This window comes from Pyrus communis, chromosome 3, assembly GCF_041283825.1.
Source record: "Pyrus communis isolate YQ-2024b chromosome 3, ASM4128382v1, whole genome shotgun sequence".
Taxonomy (NCBI): Eukaryota; Viridiplantae; Streptophyta; class Magnoliopsida; order Rosales; family Rosaceae; genus Pyrus; species Pyrus communis.
In genome coordinates, this window is record NC_142567.1 from 1094173 (window position 1) to 1119665 (window position 25493).

The 25493-nt window shown below is 36.3% G+C and overlaps 2 protein-coding genes, 2 long non-coding RNA genes and 1 other non-coding gene across 5 annotated transcripts; 2 read left to right on the plus strand and 3 right to left on the minus strand.

Annotated features, from left to right (window-relative positions):
• The first annotated feature begins 2369 nt into the window (after window positions 1-2369).
• Window positions 2370-3959, plus strand: LOC148697710 (glutathione S-transferase-like). The gene is made up of 3 exons (XM_088690498.1): window positions 2370-2784; window positions 2875-2923; window positions 3330-3959. The coding sequence occupies exons 1-3, from the start codon at window positions 2635-2637 to the stop codon at window positions 3770-3772; spliced, it is 642 nt and encodes a 213-aa protein (XP_088546624.1). The 5' UTR covers window positions 2370-2634; the 3' UTR covers window positions 3773-3959.
• A 2198-nt stretch (window positions 3960-6157) lies between these two features.
• On the minus strand, window positions 6158-8077 carry LOC148697711 (uncharacterized). Its single transcript, XR_015960423.1, has 2 exons — window positions 6973-8077; window positions 6158-6606 (listed from the first exon to the last, which is right to left on the minus strand). It is a non-coding gene; the product is annotated as an uncharacterized LOC148697711 (long non-coding RNA).
• Window positions 6283-6353, minus strand: TRNAG-CCC (transfer RNA glycine (anticodon CCC)). The gene has a single exon. It is a non-coding gene; the product is annotated as a tRNA-Gly (tRNA).
• Window positions 8078-10542: 2465 nt separating the features above from the next.
• LOC148697712 (uncharacterized) lies at window positions 10543-11637 on the minus strand. Its single transcript, XR_015960422.1, has 3 exons — window positions 11495-11637; window positions 11211-11302; window positions 10543-10919 (listed from the first exon to the last, which is right to left on the minus strand). It is a non-coding gene; the product is annotated as an uncharacterized LOC148697712 (long non-coding RNA).
• Window positions 11638-18008: 6371 nt separating this feature from the next.
• On the plus strand, window positions 18009-19431 carry LOC137715871 (glutathione S-transferase-like). Its single transcript, XM_068455224.2, has 3 exons — window positions 18009-18244; window positions 18340-18388; window positions 18786-19431. Exons 1-3 carry the CDS (start codon window positions 18095-18097, stop codon window positions 19232-19234), a joined length of 648 nt encoding a protein of 215 aa, XP_068311325.1. The 5' UTR covers window positions 18009-18094; the 3' UTR covers window positions 19235-19431.
• The last annotated feature ends 6062 nt before the right edge of the window (window positions 19432-25493 follow it).

The window sequence follows — 25493 nt, forward strand, 5'->3', positions numbered from 1 at the left end:
TAAAAATATGTTAATAATTATGTGAGTACAATATTTTTATTTTTGTTATAATTTTTGTGAAGAACAATATTACTCTGGAATTGATTTTTAGGTATTTGTTATATTTTTAAAAATATTATTTGGCTTTGTTTAAATTTCATAATTTGTGGGACATTAAATGCATAAACGCATGAGTTCAATCTCTTAAATGAGGCAAAGGACCTCGATCAAAATATTTGAACAAATAAGGTTTCAATCTAACAATTAGGTTGATTAGAGACTAGAACCAAAATGACCCTTAAAATATTAACGTTGCAAAAATCAATCAAAGCAAAAATCGTATAACCGTTCGATTAACGTTGCTAAAGTTTATCATATAACCGTTCGATTAACATTACCAAAGTTTATGTAACATTATTCGTCTATTTATTGAATAACCACTAAGTGAAAAATATGGTCAATGCAACATAGAGTACAAGTAAGTACTTCTTTTCATTGTTTGACTAGTTATGTCTATAATTCGAGAGATTTTCAATGTGCTTGGAACGTAAAGTGGTATGCCACATGCTATTTTATAAGTGAAAGAAAGTTTTTGTTTTTTCAAATATCCCTCTAATTGTATAATGACATGTGACGTACCACCCTATATTACCGGTACATGAAAAAGTTTCTCCTATAATTGTGGGTAACAGCTTCTCTCTTAATTTCATTAAGGATGCTTATTACCATTAGTTAGGCTGTTTTCTTCAGTTGATTTGATCTTCTGATCCGTTATCTTGGTTTAAAACATTCGTTATGATTTCAATTGTCAATTTATTTTCTGTATAAACTAAGTCATAACACTTGGCGTTTAACATTCGCTTTTTCTTAACATCAAATTAAATTTTCTTACAGTAAAATCGAAGACTTGGTGTTTGATATATAGTGTTTGTAGCTAACAGAAGACTTGACACAAAACAGATTATAATGGCGTTCTAGATTGTTGTATCAAAATTAATTTTCCTATATATATACGTATTATTTTTTGGGGGAAATATCCTCATTCAACTATTCTTTTCTCTTCCGAACTCCCTATGAGTGTTTCCCAAACCTCCTCAAAAATCACTTGAGCATCATCAAATTCTCTAAGATTTTTATCCAAAAGAATAACAAAGCTGTTGTTCATCAATCGGATTATTACAAGTGTAGGGTAATCCGCCCTAACTTGTTACGCTGATTATCTCCAAGTAATGAATTTACGTTTAAGAGCGGCTTTCTCACACATCTTGAAATCATTTCTCTTCGATCAAGCATTCATAAACGTAAGTTTCCATCGACGTAATTAAAGTTGCTTGCATTTTTTTCTTTCAAATAAAGAAAAGCTAATGACATTAAAGGAGGCCACCAAGCCAATATGTGTTTATATGCACGTTTATATGTGCTCATAGTTTAACAAAGTATTTTCACACACTATTTTTTCTTATAAGAAAACATATATAAACAACATACCCGAAAACCGTATCTCATAGTTTACTCCTTTAGAATTCGGCATTGTCCTAAACAATCATTTTTGTGTGTATGGAGGAGCGTGACCAGCTCTACTATCGACCCTAATCGTGAATTAAATTATGTAATTAGATTAAATTATTTGAATCTAGATGGCCAGTTCTTGGAAGCACACGTACATCAGAGATTTCCAGTGTTTGGACTACGGGCACATATGTCATTTGCTATTATACAAGTGGATGAATATTTGAAAAAAAAAAATTTATCCACTTCCATAATAGCATATGGTGTACCACTATATGTTTCGAACACATTAAAAAATGTATCTTGCTACATATGTGTTCTCAAAAAGTGATTTTCGCACATTATATTTTTTTAATTAAAAAACATAAATAAACAACATGCACTAAAACCGTATTTATTCCATACCCTAAACAATTATATGTGCAATATCTGACAAAGAGAAAATAATTTATTCGGTATGGGGGAGGAGCATGACCAGCTCCACTGCCCACCCTAATAGTAAATAAAGGAATTGGATCCGTTCCGGATTTTAGTGTCCAGAGCCTAAGGATTAATCTATCTAGATCGCTGATTGATATGTAAAAGAAATCAGAGTTGTTGATTTTTATATGGTGGACCAGGAAAATAAGTTAATGAAGATCGTTGGATTCAATTTGTGCAGTCCGGATTAATTGATCCTTAGGCTCCGGACACTAAAATCAAGAACGGATCCAATTCCGTAAATAAAATTGAATTATATTTTTTTTATCCAATAAATTGAATTATATTATCTGAATCTAGACCTCAAGTTCTTGGAAGCACGGCCATAAACTTGCCTTTTTAAAAAGTCCTATTTTGACTTGCAGTTGCTTTATAAGAAAGTCGAATTTGGACTTCCTTTTGCTCTTCCTTTTGCATTTTAAGAAGACTGGAGGGTAGTGAGTGACATGGGTGCATACGATATCCCCTTGAGCCAAGCCAAAATCAGTAATTGAAAGCTTCCACCCAAACTACGTATTAGCTTGCGCTAAAAGCTACTTTTTTCAGAAGCACTTGATCCTTCTCAGCAATGGTCATTGTCTTATAAATATTAGACCATATCAGGGTCCAAATCACAACACCTCTTTCTCAGTTGCTCAAATTTCTTACTTCAATTCCTCCAGAGTCATGGTTGCCATCAAGGTCCACGGAAGCGTTATTTCAACCGCTGCAATGCGAGTTTTTGCTACTCTCTACGAGAAAGACATCGAATTCGAGCTTGTTCCAATCGACATGCGAGCTGGTGAACACAAAAAGGAGCCCTTCATTTCCCTCAATGTAAGTATATGATTACTATGAGAACATGAAGAACAAAACTATTCTTTTATGGTCAGTAAATCTCACATTTCTTTGCTTCAATTGATGCAGCCATTTGGTCAAGTTCCAGCTTTTGAAGACGGAGATCTTAAGCTCTTTGGTAAGTCTGTGTTTAGCTCACTCCCGTCGTGATAAACTTATCTGTAATTGGAATGAGATATCATTGTGACGGTATCCAAAATCAATCCATCACTGTCACAGTAGGATATATATCAGTTCATTCACATCAAATTCACACTGAGCATATATGAAATGTGAATATGTTTATATAAGATAAATTTGTTTTTGATTCATTCACAATGAGAAAAACTTACCTATATCTGGAATGCGGGGTATCACAAACCCATCAAGGACATTCATATGAAAAAGAGTTAAAATACATGTCCGTTCTTGATTGGCTTGGAATACGGCATCGTTGTTGTAGTCGTGACATCAAATTCACACACAACATATATGAATTATGAATTTGTGCATATAAGATCAGCTATGCACCTTCTGATATGCAGAATCAAGGGCAATTACACAATACATTGCCCACGAGTATGCTGACAAGGGAACCCCTCTAGTGATCCGAGACTCGAAGAAGATGGCAATTATATCATTGTGGTTGGAGGTGGAGGGCCAAAAGTTCGACCCGGCGGCCTCAAAACTGACCTTTGAGCTAGCTTTAAAGCCTATGTTTAAAATGACCACAAACGCGGCAGTTGTGGAGGAAAATGAAGCCAAGTTGGCTGTGGTTCTTGATGTATATGAGACTCGTCTGGCTCAGTCGAAATATTTGGCAGGTGAAAGCTTCACTTTGGCTGATCTTCACCACCTTCCCACCATACATTACTTGATGGGAACACAATCGAAGAAGCTGTTCGAATCCCGCCCCCATGTTCGCGCATGGGTGGCGGATATCACAGCAAGGCCAGCTTGGAACAAAGTCCTTGCCCAGCAAAAGTGAAACAAGTACTAAAGCTTGCTGCTGCAGCTTACTCAACAGAGTCATATATCTACAATAATAACATGTATGTTAGTTATCAAACGTTCGTTTGATTTTCCGTTTCCCCGAAATAATTGGAAGACTAGTCTCTGCTACTGCTGCTGATGCCCTTTGCATATGCTTTTACAATCTGTTTTTGGTGTTTGAAGTTTGTGTTCCACCAAACCAGTAATTTGATCTCAACTGACTAAAACTGAGATTCGAAAATATAACCGGGCCGCAATCAGAGCAATGGCTATGTTTCGGCATCTAATAAACAGATGAAATTAGGGTTCCATCGTAAAACCAATTAGTAATATAGGGAGTAGCCCAATATCATATATAAGCACATAGCAAACATTGTCCCTCACCGATGTAGGACAACTCTCAACATGTTCCCTCATGTGTGGTCGATTTTCAAGGCTACACGTGGACAACAACTGGGTGGGCCGCAATCAGAGCAATGCCTATCTTTCGGCATCCAATAAACTGATGAAATTGAGCTTCCACCACGTGATGGAGGACCAGCTGAAGAGCCACGTCATGAAATTGGGGTTTCACCATAAAACCAATTGGCAATATAAGAAGTAGTCTAATACCATATAAGCACATAGTAAACCTTATCTCTCACCGATGTGGGACAACTCTCAACATAAACTTGATGCAGTCAGTAAATTGGAGACAACCCAATTCAATAAGATAACCTATATATATTGAAAGAACTGTAAATACAATGCGATATATTGAAAGAACTGTAAATACAATGCAACTTATTGTGCTAAAAGCTGATTAACTTGGTTCGAGGGTTCGAATTCCACGGAACTACACCCCAAGTCCTTCAGATCCCTCTGTTTCATCATCCCCCGCAATTTCTCAACATCATCCCATCTTCCCATCTGTGCATATAAATTAGACAGCAAATACATTTTATGCTCTGCACTTTGGTTCACATAAGTATTGATTGCAGATTGAATATGCAGTGATTGTTGAATTGTTTCTGTAATGTACAGAGTAGACTCTTCAGTTCCTTATTTTGAAATGCATAACTATATAGTATGCAAGTATGAATGTGGCTTGAATAAGACTTAGTGATCACTTCTATAAATCTTAAAGACTGGTTATCGTGTTTCATACTCAAGTGGGAGAATGTAAGATTGTCAGTATAAAACTTGAGATAGAACCGGTTATAGTGTTTAAGATTGATATGGAAAAGTCTTGGTTAAAGCTATTTGGTTATCCTCAATGTTTTGGGACAATAGAATTGAATGAAGTTCAATTGGTTTGGGAAAAGAACTTAGCATTGGAACTCTATTAGGTTTCATAATTCTTTATGGTTAGTATAGTTTGAATCCTAGACTACTTCTGATATGGAATAAGTCAGAGGACAAATATATATATATATATATATATATATATATAAAGCTCAAACAACTGCTCTTGCAATTCGCTGGCTTACTTTGTCCAAAACCTAATGATTGGAAGAGCTATTATTTTGCAAATGAGGAGAAGGTTTTGAGCACAAGAAGCTGCAGTGGCTTCATCATTAGGATTGAATAATGCAGGTATGTTCAAGGAATCGAACCCAAGGAACGTAAAATCTGCCTACCGATATCTACCAACCCCGAGTGACTGCAAACACTTAGAACTGCAATCAAAGTCACTTCGTCTATTCTGATCCCTTCTCGTTTCATCCTCTCAAACCACCGGATTGTCTCCTTACCATATTTGGCAAGAGCTAGCGTTTAATGAGTGCATTCCAAGTAAAAGTGTTCATCTCTTTCATGGTATTGAAAACCGCCAATCCCTCTTCAATCCTACCACATTTTCGATACGTGTCAATCAAAGAAGCTCCCAAGATCACATCTAATTCCCATTCGCTCCTCCTTATAAAGCCATGTATCCAAACCCCCATCGTCATCTCATCTGAGAACGCAGGGGGAAGACGACGGCAATTCGGTAAATTCCCAAGACTACAGTCCTTAGGGTTTAAGGCTAAAACCCTTTCCTTTTCCTGAGCTTTCTAAAACGCTCATTTCATGAGCACACTTTTACTGAAGACGCATTACAAATATGTTGAAATTTTGTACTTGATGGAACGGAAGAACTTCCAAGGCCGTGTGTGTCTAAAATAGCTAAAATTATTACGTTGTTTTATGGTGACCTGAGCTGGCCTTAATCTTTTACTTGCTTCTAATGTAACCCCGTTATTTGATCAAGTTGAGAAACATATAATATAGTTTTGCAATACTCATATTATTTCGCTGAAAAATTAAACCATACAGTCTTCCAAATATATGATGCTTTCAAGTGCTTTTTTAAGAATTTATTGAGTTTTAAGTATCAATTTTGACTGGCATATAGCGCTAATGAGCAAAAGTGTTTCTTATAAGCATTCTGAAATGAAAGTAGAAACAGAGGCTTACAAGAAATTTCAAATGAATGGTCACAAAAAAATCAAAAATCAAAAATCAAAAATCAAAATCAAAAAATAGTGCGCATCCAGGGAATCGAACCCTGGTCAGTACCGTGGGAGGGTACTATGATACCACTACACCAGATGCGCTTTTTGTTAAGTGAATCAAATAAGTGACTAATAAGCTCTGTTTCTGTTCTTTTTCCTGGACTTATCGCTACAGCAAAGCAGCAGCAGTTGGCAGGTACCGAGTGTCAGACCTGTGCTCGTCCCCTCAATATCTCCTTGCGCGAACAGTACCGCGCCTCTGCTCTTCGAGTTTCCGGCGCCATCTGGCCACCGTCCAGTTCGCCGCCGACTTGGTTCTCCTCCTTGTCGTCCGAAAGGCAGGCCACCCGCCACCCTGTTGGGTGGATCGAAGTAAGAAAGTCTCATACCACCACCTTTTTCAAGGTAGAAAAGTTCTTGTCTTTTGCAGTGAGAACTAAGCAAAACGCAATCGAAACTATGAAATAATCACAGGGAAGAGCAAAGGCTCTTCATTTCTAGGAACCCAAAATTCCAATCCATTAAAATATTGAGTATTATGCTTTAAAGTTTGCTAATTTACTTTAATATTGTAAGTAATCTTGCTTAAAATGTTGTTGTACAGTAGGTGTAGAGCGATATATTTTTACAAACAACATATATTAGCAAGTCTTATTAACAACAGGAAGACTTAATAAAAGAAGAAGAAAAAAAAAAAAAAAAATTCTCTAAACCCACACACATGTGGAATCTGACGAGTCTGATGGAGTTTGTCATCTAAGTGGCAACCAAATATAGAGATCATGTGTCTAGAACTCTCCAAAACTCACACGTTTTCCACTCAAGTGATGGCTTTCTCTCAGCATCTCCACACACCCCAGGAAAATAGCATCCCACTAACTTCAACTGCCATGTCCACCGTTCGCCTATAAAAAGGCATCGAGCCAAAGCAAACGGGAGGAGAAGGCACAGAAAGAAGAAGAGAGACTCTGAAGAAATTGAGAGAAAAGAAGCAACGAAGTACTAATCCCATTGCCGGCGATTCCGAATTCAGTCTTGCAGGGAAGGGGAACAAACCACAAACAACAATAAGAAGGTACAAAACCTACGTTTCTCTTCTCTTCATTTTTTTTTTCCAGTAATTTTGTTTTGCAGGTAGGTGTCTTCTTGAACAAACTTTGGTCAGCAAATAATCTATACCCTAGCAACCCCTGCGTTTCTCTATACCTGCAACAACAACACAAAGCAATCCAAAAATGGCAACAGCCACATGTTTTCTTTTTACCTAAATCTGAAGAGAACCAAAACACACAAGAGCTCCGCTCCCCGCTGCTGCCGTCAATCCCATGAATTTCTTCGGGTTGGTCTAAATCACCCCGTGAAGTTCCTATTAAATCCAAGAGCTCCGCTCCCGTCAATCCCATGCAGTTTCAAAATTCCAGCCTTAGTCTCTGTAAAGAAAGACAGCGAGGAAGCAACATATACCAAGACGCAACTCAAGAGTAAAGAAATTGTTCTGTTTGTAATTCTTTGATGTTTTCTTTGCTACTCATGGGTACAAGACATGGACGCTGCCTTTTTATATAAGAGTTCCACCAAAAGCTTTTTGTGCTAGGATTCGAAAGAGAAGGAAGAATGAAGATTGTAAAGTCTGCAAAAGAAAGCTATAACAGGGAATAAAAAATAAAGGAAGTTGTCTTCTAAGTTGCTAGAAGATTTGACACAAACACAGAGAAAAGATGAGATGGAGATCAAACGATAGAAGAGCTTCAAAAAAGAAACAGGGCTGTATTCAATTCTTAATTAGACTTCTCAAAAGTCTCTGGGATTCCAAACATAAAATATAAAAAAAAGGAAGAAAAAGGTGCAAGTGTGTAAACAGCACGTGATGAAGAGCAAAGAAAGTTGGGATACCAAGGCATGCGATTCCTTAGGAGAAGAGGCAAAATATTATAAACACATGACTAATGACATATTGATATTACATTCTTTTATAAAGGATGAACTTTTGTCCATAGCCAGATTATATATGATATCTCTACTTCTAAAATAATCTCTCATCAGAAGTGCTTCCGCTGTTTAGTGATAACCATTTGATCTTTTTCGATTGTCTTTGAGAATGTTTTTATTGTTATCTTTTGTGCGTGTATATGAGCATGATTCTCTCACCTTCAAATCTTCTTACTTCTCTTCCTCTTCTCTTTTATTTTCTCATTATCTCTATCAACACAAGATGTTGACGTAACTTAATTTCGATCCTTCAAAATCTTACTTTGTATACCAATAGGATCTTTTCCGGATCCCTTTGGTGAGGATCCTGGAGATCCGTGAATCGTATTTGTTCATCTTACATGATGCGGTCAGTTTTTATCAAGTACTGTTTGTTAAATTTCAGGTAGACAGGCCATGGGCCCACTCCAACAACACCAATATTATCCCCACTTGGCCACCTACTCAATCCGTTAAGTGTTGGGTTTTAATCAAAAAGGTCTCGGTGTTAGTTAGAGTGCAGTAATTCTATGGGCTTGTTCTCAAGCCTTCTGGCCGATGTGGGACAAAAGAATTATAACACTTCACCACACTTGAGACCCTATTTTATGGGTTACACGTGAAGTTCCACACATCGGCAACCACGTGGAGCCAAGTTGGGGCTCACCCGTTTGCGTGGGGCCAATAGGGACCCATCCATTCACGTGGCATCTCTTGGCCTACATGGAGCCAAGTCGGGGCTCACCCATTTGCGCGGGGTCAAAGGGGACTCACCCGTTCACATGGCAGTACGAGCCCGTCCCTAGTTCTGATACCATCTTAAATTTCAAGTAGACGGGCCATAGGCCCACTCCAAAACGCCGATATTGTCCCCACTTGGCCACCTATTCAATTCGTCAGGTGTGGGGTTTTAATACAAAAGGCCTCAGTGTTAGTTAGAGTGGGGGTAATTCTATTTAAAGGGCTTGTTCTCAAGCCTTCTGGCTGATGTGGGACAGAGGAATTCTAACACTCCCCCGCACGTGAGACCCTATTTTATGGGTCACACGTGAAGTTCCACACATCGGCAACCACGTGGAGCAGAGTCGGGGCTCATCTGTTGGCGCGGGGCCAATGGGGACCCACATGTTCACGCGGCATCTCTTAGCCTATGTGGAGCCAAGTCGGGGCTCACCCGTTCGCGTGAGGTCAAAAGGGACCCACCCATTCACGTAGATGTACGGGCCCGTCCCCTGACTCTGATACCATGTTAAATTTCAGGTAGACAGGCCATAAGCCCACTCCAACAACATCAATATTGTCCCGATTTGGCCACCTACTTAATCCGTTAGGTGTGGGGTTTTAATCCAAAAGGCCTTGATGTTAGTTAAAGTGTGGTAATTCTATGGGCTTGTTCTTAAGCCTTCTGGCCGATGTGGGACAGAAGAATTCTAGCATCTTAAATTTCAGGTAGACGAGCTATGGGCCCACTCCAACAACACCAATATTGTCTCCACTTGACCACCTACTCAATCCGTCAAATATGGGATTTTATCAAAAGGCCTCGGTATTAGTTACAGTGGGGTAATTCTATTTAAAGTGCTTGTTCTCAAGCCTTCTGGCTGAAGTGGGACAGAGGAATTCTAACACTCCCCCGCATATGCGATCCCACGTGGAGTTCCACACATCGGCAACCACGTGGAGCCAAGTTGGGGCTCACCCGTTCGCAAGGCCCAATGGGGACCCACATATTCACGTGGCATCTCTTGGCCTACGTGGAGCCAAGCTGAGGCTCACCCATTCGCGTGGGGTCAAATGGGACCACCCGTTCACGTGGATGTATGGGCCCGTCCCCTGGCTCTAATACCATCTTAAATTTCAGGTAGACGGGTCATGGGCCCACTCCAACAACACCGATACCGTCCCACTTGACCACCTTCTCAATCCGTTAGGTGTGGGGTTTTATCACAAAAGACCTCAATGTTAGTTAGAGTGGGGTAATTCTATTTAAAGGGCTTGTTCTCAAGCCTTCTGACCGATGTGGGATAGAGGAATTCTAACACTGTTTGTGCTTAATTTTAAATAAAAATATTTAAAATGATTTCTGACCACACGATATACTAGGGGTGGGCGAGGTTTGGTTTGGTGCGGTTTTGAGTGAAACCAAAACCAAAACTGCAAGTTTTTACAATGTGGTTCGGTGCGGTTTTGAGGCTAAAACTACAATGAAACCAAACCATTTGGTTCGGTTTGGTTTGGTTTCAAACGGTTTTGGTTTGGTTTCATTGTTTGAAAAAAGTATTACGGTCACCTAATTGATGACAACAAAATTCACATCCACAAGAACCACAACAAAATAATTCAACTTGAGGCAACTAAGAGCACATCAAATCCGATGCCAGTACCGCAAACGCAAACATAAAAAAGATTCTAATAACTCTAGTTTTGGTACAACCTACCAATCAAACTATGTGAAATTTTTTTAATAACAAAAGGTGGTAGATGTGTTTTAGTAAAGTTGCAAACACACAGAAAGTGTAACATAAAGAAAGTCCTAGTAACTGCAATTCTAGGTGATCATAACCAATACAAGTGCAGTTTGAAGAGCACTTTTTGGCTTACTAAGCCAAAGCCTTCCCACAAAAAGTCATACTGTAATTGTAGATGAGATTATCAAGGACTTGCCCAACATGCTGTCTGTTTAATGACTTCCTTGCCTCGCTGCATCACAAATTCACGATTGGCGTTAAGTTGTCTGATACCGTCACAAATTCACGTTACCTAGTTGATGACAACAGAATACTATTCTATTGTAATATCCATACCTTGCTATCTTCTGGTAAATAACAAGTAAAGGGGGCATGCCATGCACAATCGAGTCTTAACAAATGTAATGCAATTGTAGTTCTAATCAAATCCGAGTATATACCTAATTAACAAATGTTCGTTGGAAAGGACTTTTATCAACATTTAACTGCAAAAACATAAAAGAGAGGAAAATCGAAGACTAACCAACGAAAACAAAATGTTCTTGAACGAAGAAAAATCATTGGAGAGGACTTTTATCAGCATTTAACTGCAAATGTTCGTTGGAAAGTACCTCCCTACAATATGCAGATATCATAAATGTTTTCAATTGACATTCCAATGTTCTTGAACGAAGAAAAACCGAAGATTAACCAACGAAAAATCAAATCCCCTTTTGATTCAAAATCCAACCCTAAACCTAACCCTAAAATTAATCTCAAATCTATAAGTAAATTTAACTAAAACAAGTTATAAATCATAGTTCTTACCATATTAGCACTCTGAAATTTAGAAGCTAGGAGCTGGAAAGCCTGGAATGAAGAGGAAAGGAGACCGAAGGTTAGAAAGAGAGCGTCTGGAACTGGGAGAGTGCAGGAGACAGATGAATGAACTTGAGAAAGAGAACACAAAGTCTTAGTCCACGGACTAGATGAAAGAAAATAAAGGGTTATGTTATGTGGCCATGTTATGATGTGGTTGAGTCCAGACTAAATGTATGGACTCAATGAAAATAACCAATTAGAATTTAACATTTAATAAAGGTATGCGGTTTCGGTTTTGGAGGGCCAAAACCGAAACCAAACCGTTTTTCCCCTATTCGGTTCGGTTTCAAACCGAAACCGTTTTGAAACCGCAAAACCAAACCGTTTTGTTCGGTTCGATTTGATTCGTGTTTCGGTTGCGGTTTTCGGTTTCAAGTGCCCATCCTTACGATATACGATAATTGGATACAATTCACAAATTCCAAAATCCTCACAAATAGGATCCAACTTGGATCCGGATTCCTCTGTATATATGGCTTTTGCCTTTTGATTTACAAGGACGACATATACAGCTGGCAATCATAATAATTGTTAACTATAGCTGTTTGCATTCTTTTCCATAGTAAAAGCTGCTTGGCAATTAGACGAAAGGAAGGCATTTTATTTACTGTAATTGTGTAATATGTACTACGCATTTGAAAATTCCACTCGTGAAAATCATTTTCTTTGTCTGGATTTTTTTTTTTTTTTTTAATTTTAATTTTTCTGCATCTTTAAATTGATTGCTTGCATGAGAATAGTGCTCTAAAAATTGGCCTAGGCGTTGGACGGTGGAGTTCCGACCCAATTTAGACCAAAACGTTCAGTTAGGCAGGGATGACTTAGGTGGCCGTCGAGGCACTCGCTAGGCGCCTTAGGCGGGCTAGGTGGCTGTCTAGGCAGTTTGAATCTAGCTACAAATCCTAAACTCGCTGCAATTTTCACAACCGGATCTACAATTTCTGCAGCTCGTCTTTGTGAAGATAAAGGAAGAAAGAGTGCAAAGAGAGAGAGAGTGATAAGCTCATATTTATATATATTTTACATCAAATTCACTTGTCTTTTTTTAGTTAGTTCCTTATATTTTTGAGTTATTTAGTTTGTTTTTGTGTTTTGTAGGATTTGTCAAGCAAAGAAAAGAAAAATAGCACAAGTGGAATTGTAAGTAACAAATTCGTCAAAACTACCTGTGCAGATCAGCTGACTTTGGAAGCAAGTTGCGAATAGCTCAGAATGAATTAGAGAATAAGCCTTATATGCTTGGAAAGCTACGGATGTCTATTTTCTGGAGTATTTTGTGGATTCTTAATATCATTTTTCTATAAGAAGTTATGACTGTTTTAACACTGAAAGGTTCCCAAGAGGATGAGCAGTTTGTAACTGACAAGAAAGCATTGAAAGCAATAAATCCAATAAAACTAGCAGCCAAAACTGATGCAGTCAAGAACAAACCAGCTAACACTTATTCAAATACAAAAGGGAATGGAATTAAAGATGAGGATTAAGAGGGAGTAATTGGCATAAAGGCTACCCAAGGAGTTACAATTGTTTTACCATTTCCTCTCACTTATTGTCATCACTAAATGGCTATTAGTGGGTTAGTGAAGGAGAAGAAAATGATGCAGCAAGAATTGGTTTAAAAGTAGTGTTGGGGAAGGAAGGAAGGAGGCCTCAGTTGATTTCTTTCGGTTCTATTTTCTCAAACTCATGTCTTTCTTTTGGTTTTATTTAAGGATTGTGTAATTAAATTTTTAGTAGTTAGGGGCTGTTTTGAAGCCCCGAATATGATTGCAAGTTTATTATGACATTTCGTGTGAATTACTTTTATGAATGGATGAAAATTGGTTCACTACTTGTCTCATTGATGAATTCTTTATGTGTTTTCTATGGATGCATACTTAGTAAGCATATCTAGGATTCTAATGCTATGAATATGTGTGTGCTTGCCCTTGTCGAATGAGGACCTATATATGTTCTAGAGTAGTACTTGTTAATTACGATTAACATGTGAACCAATTTCTAGGATAAGTAAGACAACGACAGTACTTACGATGCCTTGTGATGACTCAAACTCTTTTCATTCTTAATGATTTCTACTTGTTAAATCTATGAACACTTCATTCTAAATTGCATGTTAGGGACTAAGTTAAGTTGAAAACGTCATTCTCTTAACATACCACATAAGAAAGAGTAATAGATTGAGTTCTAACATTGAGTCAACTTGAGCATCTTCATCTAGAAATAGAAGGAATTTGAATGAAACATAACATGTTTGTATGGTGGTGGATAACACTTCCCCTAACTTGTTTTTCTTAATTTGTGAACTACAATCTATTTTTATTATTTAAAATCTGTCTTTATCCTGTTTTTGTTGAATTTAATTTAAATATCCAATCAACTCAAAAAATCCTAAAAATTTGTGTGAGTGTAGCTCTGTGTGTCTAGTGTCTGCAAATAAAATTTCGTAGACTTTAGATAAGTGTAAGTCGGTCTAATAATTATTTTTCGGTGGCTGGTCAGTAGGGACAACAGCCCAGTTTTTGTGACATTTTAAGTAGTTAGATAAAACAATCTTCTACGGGAAAGACCCTTATTTTCATATGCTACAATTGACAAATGTTAGTGTTAATAAGGAAAATCAATAGGACATTTGTGTGCTACTTTGTGGTGTGCTTTTAATCCTATCAGAGAGAGAGAAAGAGAGAGAGAAAGAGAGAGAGTATTAAACATTTCAATCTGTGGTGGCGCTAATTGGATTTGAGATCCAATTTTGAGGTTCTTAAAGTGAAAGGGTGAAGAAGAAGAACGAAGATGAGGGAGGAAAGAGAGAGAGAGAAAGAGAGTATTAAACATTTCAATTTGTGGTGGCGCAAGTTGGATTTGAGATCCAATTTTGAGGTTCTGAAAGTGAAAGGGCAAAGAAGAAGAATGAAGATAAGGGAGGGGAGAGAGAGAGAGAGAGAGAGAGAGAGAGAGAGAGAGAGAGAGAGAGAGAGAGAGAGAGAGTATTAAACATTTCAATTTGTGGTGGCGCAAGTTGGATTTGAGATCCAATTTTGAGGTTCTGAAAGTGAAAGGGTGAAGAAGAAGAACGAAGATGAGGGAGGAGAGAGTGCCGACAGAGAGAGAGACTAAAAGATTCAATTTTGAGTTTCTAAAAGGGCAAAGAAAGAAGAAGAAACGAAATTTTCTTCTTGAGTTTTTGAAAGGTCAAAAGCTGGTGACGGGTCCATCTTGGGTGATGTGAAAGAGGTAAGGTGGACAGCTACTTTCATCATATGGTTTATTATGAAAACCACCCACTTGCGTGGGTGTGGGCTTTTTATATTTTAAAAGTTTGGCATGTATATTATATGTATATAAATGTTATATAAATTATAAATTATTAGATAATTTTTTTTTCTAGGCAAGCATATTAGAAATGTACATAAAACATTCACATATGTATGTTCTTCTATAAGAAATAACATATTATTCAATAATTATTTACATCTGATATAGTAAATTTAATTAATTCATATAATATATAAGAAATTTACCTAAATCCGCCTAGGCCGCCAGCCTACCGCCCGACTATATCGCCTAGCGTTTTTTAGAACCTTGCATGAGAATATGAGGATTTCTATTGAACAGATTCACTGCTACCTGGTACCCCCGATTCAAAAATACAATGTCTTTTTGGGTAAGTTTTTCTCTACATGATATTGTATTACTGAGACAGAATGTCACGGAGTACAAAATAAAGAACTCGTTACATACAAGTTGCTTTCCTGAAGATAATCCAAAACCCCCATCAAAATGTTCATTGAAAGCACAATGGCAATGGCCCAGAGCAAAGGAAGTTGCCAATTGCCAGTCTTTTCTGACTCAATTACTTTTATTTTACACACCACCAAACTTTGTACAAGTGTTGTTGATGCAATATTGCCGATGGACATGTTCACTGTGAACAGCGCAAATACTTTAGTGAAATCCTTGCGTCTGGCACACTAGGGACCTCTCGCAAACCCATCGCTTTTGCAACCCAAATGGATTCATGTGCGCTTCTAAAAAGGTGATGTTCACACATTATATTCCTTCGACTGAAAAAAAAAAAAAAACATAAATAAACAAGCGCAGAAACCGCATCTCATATTTTATTCCGTTTAGAAACTCGGCATATCCTAAAAAATACATGTGCACTATCTGACAAAAAAGAAATAGTTTTTTGAATGGTGGAGGAGCATGACCAGCTCACTGTCCATCCGGGCCTACTCTTAAATTAAATTAGGAAAAATTAGAGTTCCTTACAATTTTTTTATATCATTTATTTAAACATATGTGATTTTTTAAAATTTGATTAAAGTACTTTGACCAATAATCATCTCAAACTAAATTACATGTCATTATTATTTTTTTAAATTAAAATAATTTTTTATTTTATCTTTTTATCTGCATGATGCACTTTTCCTTATTTAGTAGAGATATTAGTAATTAAACTCTATTTCCTCTTATTCGAGATATGTTTTTTCGATCACAGTTTTTTTTCCCTGTTATGCAAACATTTAATATTATTTCATTTTCCAAATTTTTTTTTTCTTTCAATTAGTTGGTGATCAACATAAAAACTCCGTGTAATTTTTCAATTTTTTTGTGAATTTTTTTTTTTTTGCTATGTTTTTAAGTATAGTTGTTGATAAATTATTATTAGGTACAATACGTTATGTATATATTATCTGTGGGTACATTTTAATTTACAAAAATCATTAATTGGTACGTTTATTTGCAATTTTGGTACGTTTGTTTTGATACATATTGTTAATGTCACGCCCCAAACTCAAGGTTGGTGGGACCCCACGCCTGGTGCGCAAGTAAAAGTAAAACTATAAACGTAAAACCAAGGTTCTCTTATACAAGTAATTATTACAAAATTCTTACAGAGTGCACAAAAATAAGAAAACTCTTAAATCCCTTGTCTAACCCAAACTCAGCTCGTCTAGCACCTGCCTTGTCAAATAACTCATCTGAAAAATAAAAAGTTGAGGGGTGAGCAACAACCACGTCGCTCAATGAGTAGAATATGCAATATGTTAGTCAAGCGATGTCATTTTAGTCACTATAGAAAATACAATAATAATATCAAATCATTATGCACTTGATGCCATATCACATCATCCTTTTATGTGTTCATTATATCCTTCATAAATAGCAACTCACCATGTGACTCCTATTGACCATTCTGCCCTAATGTCTTTGTGTGCAGTTTACATTTATCCCTCGGATTAATGCAACACTAAAGTTCTCATGTTCCATGAACAATTCCACATATCACTATATTAATAATTCCGAAAGCATTTTCACAAATCCAACATGTTTGACTTCAAATAGAGGTATTTGAAAATAGGTATAATTTGCAACATATTACATAAACCACTCACCTTGATATTCCTAGCTTTGACAAGATAACTCATCTAACAATCTCCATACACCAAACCCCTAATTTTATCAGATGTTCCTAGATGCTTGAAAAGGATCTCCATTTTTTATCTTAAAACTTCACAAAAACCTAACCAAAAACGGATTATCACAGTTAATATTGGTACATTATTTTTATTTTGTACACATTGTGTTTTGGTACATTTATGTTATTATCAATCCTATTTTCTCTTAACGTACTAAAAGAAAATTTTATTTCAGTATGTTTGATTTTGTGGGATTTAAAATTATTTTAAACTATTTTGGAAAGAAAATATCTTAAATCATAGATAATTATTGCTAAATTGTAGCATTATTGTGAAAATAAATTGAATCTAACCAACTTTTTTTTTTTTTAATAATTATCTCTCACATATGAGAGTGTAATTAAAATATTAGATTATAGGAAATTTGTTACAATATAATGTGCATATAGCACCAAAATTATGACAAAAAAAAGTTTAATCAAATCACTAAAAAAGATGGATGTTTGATCTAAAAGATTCAAAACTGAGGCGCCTATATCAAAAGATCCCATTAAATTATGTAATTAAATTAAATTATATTATTTGAATCTAGATCTCAAGTTTTCGGAAGCACGGTTACAAACTTAAGGCTTGTTTGGATGTACTTTTAAAATGACTTAAAACACTTTTAGAGAAAATGTTTTTGAGTTTCAAAAGCACTTGAAGTGCTTTTTACAAGAAGCACCAATTATGTGCTTCTTCCAGGAAACACTTTAAGTGATTTTCCAGGATTTACGAGCATTTTAACTAAGGATTTTCCAAAAATATTTTCACCAAAAAAGTTTTCGATCATTTTAAAAGTACTTCTAAATGAGTTCTTAAAGTAGTAACTTGTGAGCCACATGGGCGCAAGTGCATCTGAAAACCCCTTGGAGCTTTTGCCCAATACTTCATGAAAAATAAAACTAATAATATTAATTTCACACACTTTATCGTATTGAATAAATTAAACAAAAATAACGAATAACTTATTCTTTCCCAACCAATCAATTATTTATCTTATAAATACTAGGCAAATCAGGATCCAAATAACACCACCTGTTCCTCAGTTGCTCAAATTTCTTACTTTCTCAATTCCTCCAGAATCATGGCTGCCATCAAGGTCCACGGAAGCGTTTTTTCGACACCTACAATTCGAGTTTTTGCTACTCTCTATGAGAAAGACATCGAGTTCGAGTTTGTTCCGATCGACATGGGAGCTGGTGAACACAAAAAGGAGCCATTCATTTCCCTGAATGTAACTATATGATTACTATGAGAACATGAAGAACAAAACTAAGTATTCCTTTCATGGTCAGTAAATCTCACATTTCTTTGCTTGATTTGATGCAGCCATTTGGTCAAATTCCAGCTTTCGAAGACGGAGATCTCAAGCTCTTTGGTAAGTTTGTGGTTAGCTCACTCACGTCTCGATAACCTTATATGTAACTAGGGATGCCACTCTGACGGTATCCAAATCAATCAGTCACCATCACAGTAGGATGCATGTTAGTTCATTCACATCAAATTCACACAGCGTATATGAATATGAAATTGTTTATATTAAGATAAATTTGTATTTAGTTTGTTCACGTCTAGAGAAACTTATCTGTAATTGGGATGCGGGGTATCACAAACCCATAAAGGACATTCGTGTGGAAAAAAGTAAGAATACATGTGTTCTCGATTGACCTGGAATACAGCATCGCAATTGTAGTCGTGACTTCAAATTCACACACAACATATATAAAATACGAATTTGTGCATATAAGATCAGCTGTGCACCTTCTGATATGCAGAATCAAGGGCAATTACACAATACCTTGCCCACGAGTATGCTGACAAGGGAACCCCGCTGGTGATCCGAGACTCGAAGAAGATGGCAATTATATCATTGTGGTCGGAGGTAGAGGGCCAAAAGTTCGACCCGGTGGCCTCAAAACTGGCCTTTGAGCTAGCTATAAAGCCTCTATTTAAAATGACCACAGACGCGGCAGTTGTGGAGGAAAATGAAGCCAAGTTGGCTGCTGTTCTTGATGTATATGAGACTCGTCTGGCTCAGTCGAAATACTTGGCAGGTGAAAGCTTCACTTTGGCTGATCTTCACCACCTTCCCACTATACATTACTTGATGGGGACACAATCGAAGAAGCTGTTCGAATCCCGCCCCCATGTTAGCGCATGGGTAGCGGATATCACAGCAAGGCCAGCTTGGAACAAAGTCATTGCCCTGCGAAACAAGTACTAAAGATTGCTACTGCTGCTGCTTCTTACTCATTAGAGTCATTGATCTACAATAATAACGTCTGTTATCAATCAAACATTCGTTTGATTTTCTGTTTCCCCGAAGTAGTTGGAGGACGAGACTCTGCTACTGCTGCTGTTGTATTTCTGAGGTTGTTCTTCCATTGTCATTACGAAGGTTGATGTCTTTTGGTGTTTGAAGTTTGTGTTCCACCAAACCAGTCATTTGTGTTAGAAATATACGGTTATATAATTAAAACACAAACGAATGAGTGGGCTAACCTGTAACAAGAAGAGCCTTCTGTTAGAATATGATCATGACCATAAGTCCAAAGGCCTGCTATTTGTTTGCTTCGTATAGAAAAGTCTCAATCTAAAGAGATATACTTCATCCTTATTTGTGAAGGATTGAATGAAAGTATGAAAACTGGTTTTAACATTTTGTATACATTAAGGTAACTTGTTCAGTATTGATATAAGGATTCTAATAGGAGAATTACATGGGTTGATTGTATATAAATAGTAGTCTCTATTCTCACAAAATATGTGCTCAATATTGAACTAAGACCTATTGTTAGTTTGAGTATTATTGGTTTTGACTGAGAGGACAAGGTTTGCTACTTGTTTACTCCGTTTAAAAACTCAGCATATCCTAAAAAATAATTTTTTGGGTATGGAGGAGCATGATCAGAAGAGATTTTTCAATACACTCGGAACACATGGTGGAACTCCACATGTTATTATATATTGGAGGAATTTTTTTTTTCAAGTGTCCATTCAATTATATAATGACACATGGTGTTCTGTTCTTGTCCAAAGCACACCGAAAAATCCTTCCACGAGGAGCTCCAGTGTCACATCCCGGCCCGGGGCGGATCACTTCCCGGTCCCGCTCCGCCACCGTAGCACGATATTGTCCGCTTTGGGCTTACCATTCCCTCACGGTTTTGTTTTTGGGAACTCACGAGCAACTTCCCAGTGGGTCACCCATCATGAGATTGCTCTAGCCTCCTTCTCGCTTAACTTCGAAGTTCCTACGGAACCCGAAGTCAGTGAGCTCCCAAAAGGCCTCGTGCTAAGTAGGGATGGGAATATACATTTAAGGATTACTCCCTTGGACGATATGGGATGTTACAATCCACCCCCCTTAGGGGTCCGACGTCCTCGTCGGCACACTCGCGGCCAGGGTTAGGCTCTGATACCAAATTTGTCACATCCCGGCCCGGGGCGGATCACTTCCCAGGCCCGCTTCACCACCGTAGCACGATATTGTCCGCTTTGGGCTTACCATTCCCTCACGGTTTTGTTTTTGGGAACTCACGAGCAACTTCCCAGTGGGTCACCCATCATGGGATTGCTCTAGACCCCTTCTCGCTTAACTTCGGAGTTCCTATGGAACCCGAAGCCAGTGAGCTCCCAAAAGGTCTCGTGCTAGGTAGAGATGGGAATATACATATAAGGATCACTCTCCTGCGCGATGTGGGATGTCACATCCAGTGTGTCCATTGACTCCAGCCTAATCATAAATTAAATGACGTAATTAAATTATATTATTTGAATCTCGATAAGATTAACATTAATCCAAAAATTAAATAAAATTGGACTATAACTAATAATGGCTCATAAATTTGGAGTCATATTAAGTCTCTATGGTACAGGTAGATAAACATAATTAATCTTAGATAGATTATCAACAAAATATGTAATAACTAAAAAAAAAAAAGGACAAGTGATATCGGTAGATAAAAACCAAAAAAAATCGTGAAGAAAAATGATATTGGGGGACGAAACACTAGAGAAAATGCTAATTCGATAGAACTTCAAAATTATATATATATATAAAGGAGAAAGAAGCAAAAAAAAAAAAAAGATGAGACGAAGAACCCAAAACACAAGATTGACTAGTGCAATTTCTGTTTTTTAAAACCATCATATGTATATTGATCATCCTTATGGAAGGAGGAGGAGAAGAGGAATATTACGGAAGATTACTAGACAAAATAACACAGGAAGAGAAAGATATTGTGAGGGAGAAACAAGAAAAGAGAAATGAACGGTTTGGGGAAGTAAAAGAAAAAAAGAGAGTTAAATCCCTAATTCTATAATTAAGGATAAGATTAACATTAATCATAACTTTAAAAACAAAAACAAAAAACAGTAATTACTTAATTAGTCAATTTAAGGGTAAATTTGGCAAGAGAATACAAATAAGCTTATATGTATAAAAAAATCACTGAACCTAACTCAAAAATTAAACAAAATTGAACTATAACTAATAATAGCTCATAAAATTGAACTCATATTAAGTTTCCCTTCAAAAGTCGTATTTTGACTTGCACTTGCTTCCTCTGAAAGTCGTATTTGGACTTGCTTTTGCATTTTAATAAGACTGGGGGGAGTGAAATGGGTGCATATGGAAACCCCCCAGAAAAAACCTCGGGAAGCTGGTGAAACAGCCGACACCATAAGCTTTTGCCCAAAACTTGAAGAAATAAAACCAATAGCAAGCTGAATTTCACAGTCCATCGAATTAAATAAATTAAACGAAAATAACAAATAAATAAAAATGTATAGGAAGAATAAAATGACAGTTCGCTTATCATTTTCCAACTAACATATTATTCTTGAAGAACAACCTATAAATAATAATTGAAAACTCCCACCCAAACTAATTAGCTTGTGCCAAAAGCCACTTTTTCAGAAGCAGTTGATCCTTCTCAATGATCATTGGTTTATAAAGACTAGGCCATATCAGGATCCAAATCACATCACAGTTGCTCGAATTTCTTACTTTTTCAATTCCTCCAGAGTCATGGCTGCCATCAAGGTCCGCGGGAACGTTTTTTCGACCGCTGCAATGCGAGGTTTTGCTACTCTCTATGAGAAAGACATGGAATTAGAGCTTGTTCAGATGGACATGAGAACTGGTGAGCACAAGAAGGAGCCCTTCATTTCCCTCAATGTAAGTATCTGATTACTATGATAACAAGAACAACAAAACTATCAAGTATTCTTTTCATGGTCAATAAATCTCACATTTCTTTGCTTGAAGTGATGCAGCCATTTGGTCAAGTTCCGGCTTTCGAACACGGAGATCTTACGCTCTTTGGTAAGTCTGTGTTTAGCTCACTCACATTGAGATAAAACTTATCTGTAATTGTGATGCCATTGTAACGGTATCCAAATCAATCAATCACTGTCACAGGGGAATACATGTCAGTTCATTCACATCAAATTCACATGGAGCATATATGAAATATGAATTTGTTTATATGAGGGGGTGTAATCAATTTGAATTTCAGATGATTTTGGTTTATTAATCCTCCTTGTGTTATTAGTGTAATGAATAAACTTGTATTCTGATCAACTAATTATGTTGTTAAAAACCATTGAACGAAGATAGTGTTATCTTTCTGATTCTTCATATTGGTATTGACTCATTCATTGTTTTATTGTTTTTTGTTTTAATTGAAATTGAAATCTGCATCTGCATTGAGAGTTGTCTCTTCACTGATGAGTTGTTTAATCTATATATACTTTTCATTCATGATGAAAAATCTATATATTTGACTAAGTTGGTTCATATCAGTGTGTACTAAGTGAAAGTAGATTGAAATCAAGAACTTTTGGTTCTCCTTTTGAGATTTCAATTGTCTGCAGTTTCACTTAATCTTGCAAGTGTGCTTATTCTCATTGGGGAAGTAATTACAAGAAGTGGAGGCGAGACATTGGTATATTGCTGACTCTCAATGATATGGGGTCTATGGGAATTTGAAGTGATGGCAATCTGCATGGATGGGTCTCAGGCATTGATAGATAATTTGTTTCGTTGATTTGGAGCCGAGGAATTGCAATCGGGTTAGACGAATATGAATCCAATGATGGTAACTTAGTTCACTGTATCATGCATGATTAATTGTTTTCTTATATGCATGATTATAGTGTGATGTGTTTGAACATGATGAATTAGGGCTTTTGCTATTTTGATTATGCCTGTTTAATTATTTGTATATATACTATGAGGGCATGATTAAACTCAAAATCCCTATGGATGCCAACTTGTGATTTATGTGGGATGTCTGAAATCATCTTTTGCTGCATAAATAAATTATTGTAACATTTAGTCTATGTATGCTCTTTATTTTTCATTAAAGAGTTTATGGTTCTGATTAAATTAGTCTTGGTGGAGGATAAAACTTGTTCATATACAACACCAATCGTTCTCTTTTGTTTGTTTGGTTTTGGGACATATATGATGAATATCAATTTGGAATGCAATCAATCTGACTGCACGAGTACTCCATGAATTGATATGCTTAATGACCAAGCGATTCTAATATTAAACCAATGGATTTGGATGCCATTGTTTGTATTTATGATACATATAGTTACAATGCATTGGTCTGGTTTGAATTATTATTTTAATATAAAAATAAAAAAAAATAAAAAAAGGCAAAATTAGACTATACAAGTATCCATAATGATGACTTTAAAATTAATAGTGTAATTCATATCCCCAGTTTTGGTTAGACTACATATAATTTGTTTTGTGGTTTTCCGTACATATGAACGATGGAGTTTGGAATCTTTGGGTTCGATAAATGTCAATCTTTGCAGTGTATAACCGAAAACATGTGCAAGTTCTTGTATTTATTCCTTGTAAGGAATGATATAAATTGTTTTGGTGAAGTCTTGTTGGCAAGAATGCATTCTATTTCGCTATGATAGTGGAACTCATCGATTGGCAAGATTTGGTCTGGAAATTTCGTTTCTTGTTTGCTTCCGCTGCTCTTAATGAAAATTTGCTAATTAATTGGTATGTATCCTTTAATTCATATCTGATGCAATCTCAAAGTTCATAAGATATTAATTTTGAAATTTGACAAATTATGGGTTTTCTATTGATTGGAATTGTTTGAGATTTTGAAGCGTCAATTAGTATTTTTGCAATTGATTTTTGGACTAGACTGAATTATGATAGATGTCGATCTTGTTAAAGATTTATTATATGTAAATCATTCGTTAAATAGTTGAGATCTTGATTATCTCGTTTTAATTGAGATAACCTGTGCTTCTATGTCCAAACAGTATCAAATTTTAGTTGATCTTGCTCGATGGATATTGAACTAGTTAGGATCAAATTGAATGCAAAATTAGGATCAAATTGAATGCAAAAATATTGTGCTTGCAATTCAGATTTTGATCATTGTTGAAACTAGTGAGTTTGGGTTTATGTGAGATAAGTTTTTCCAAATAGATTGTGACTATCTTTTGATACATAGATTGTTTGTATAATGGTTTAGGTGTATATGACTAAACTGAGATTATGCAATTGGTGAGGAATCGGGAACCAATTGGTTCATATCTCCGGTTTCTTTATTGGTTGTGCAGTACATTCTGCTTATGCTTAAGTGGGAGAATCATATGTTTGAATGTAAGCATAAGGCTAAGAGTATTTAGGCCGGGCATTATAATTCATTTGGATACTTAAAAACCAGTTTATGGTTTTATTGAAGCAATTGGTTGAATTATTTGTGTTACTTAATTTGTTAAGTAATGAGAAGGGTCCTATTATGTCGGTTAGCATTCAAAAGGAAATGAAATTGGTTTCCATATGAATTATGATTAGTCATTCATTGTATTGGAATGACTTTTAGTTAATATAGTTGCTATTAACTTGTACTTAACTTGTTTGTGTTGAGTATGGCCTAGATGAGTGGGAGCAAATTGGTTTGGTTTTGCTATATTGGTTCACATAATTACACATTGCAAATTAAGTATGTTGTGACTTTTGAGTTAATTATGCGATGTAACAAAAAAGATTCTCAAGTTCAATACTTTAAAATGCATAGGTGTGTTTATTCATACAATTATGAATAATTTTAAGTTGACAGCTTACTGTCAAGAATGTTTGGTATTTTTTATATCAATTTTGGGCTATATGAGTGGGAGTAGACGTCTTGGTTTACTCTTGAGCTTAGATACATTGCTATGAACATGAACTAGACATTGTGATTTGTAAGTTAAATTTGTATTTTGTGTTGCAGATGCAATTATAAATTCATTGTTTTGGCTTATGTAAGCTGGTTGTGTCTATGTACTAGTGTGTTGATGAATGACTTATTTGATCACCTTTATAATAATTTGAGATGATTATCTGTTGTGATGAATCATACTCAAGTGGGAGAATGTAAGAGTATGAGTATGATTCTTACAAGTCTTGGGATAATTGATATTATAAAGAAGTCTAAATCATGTTGACA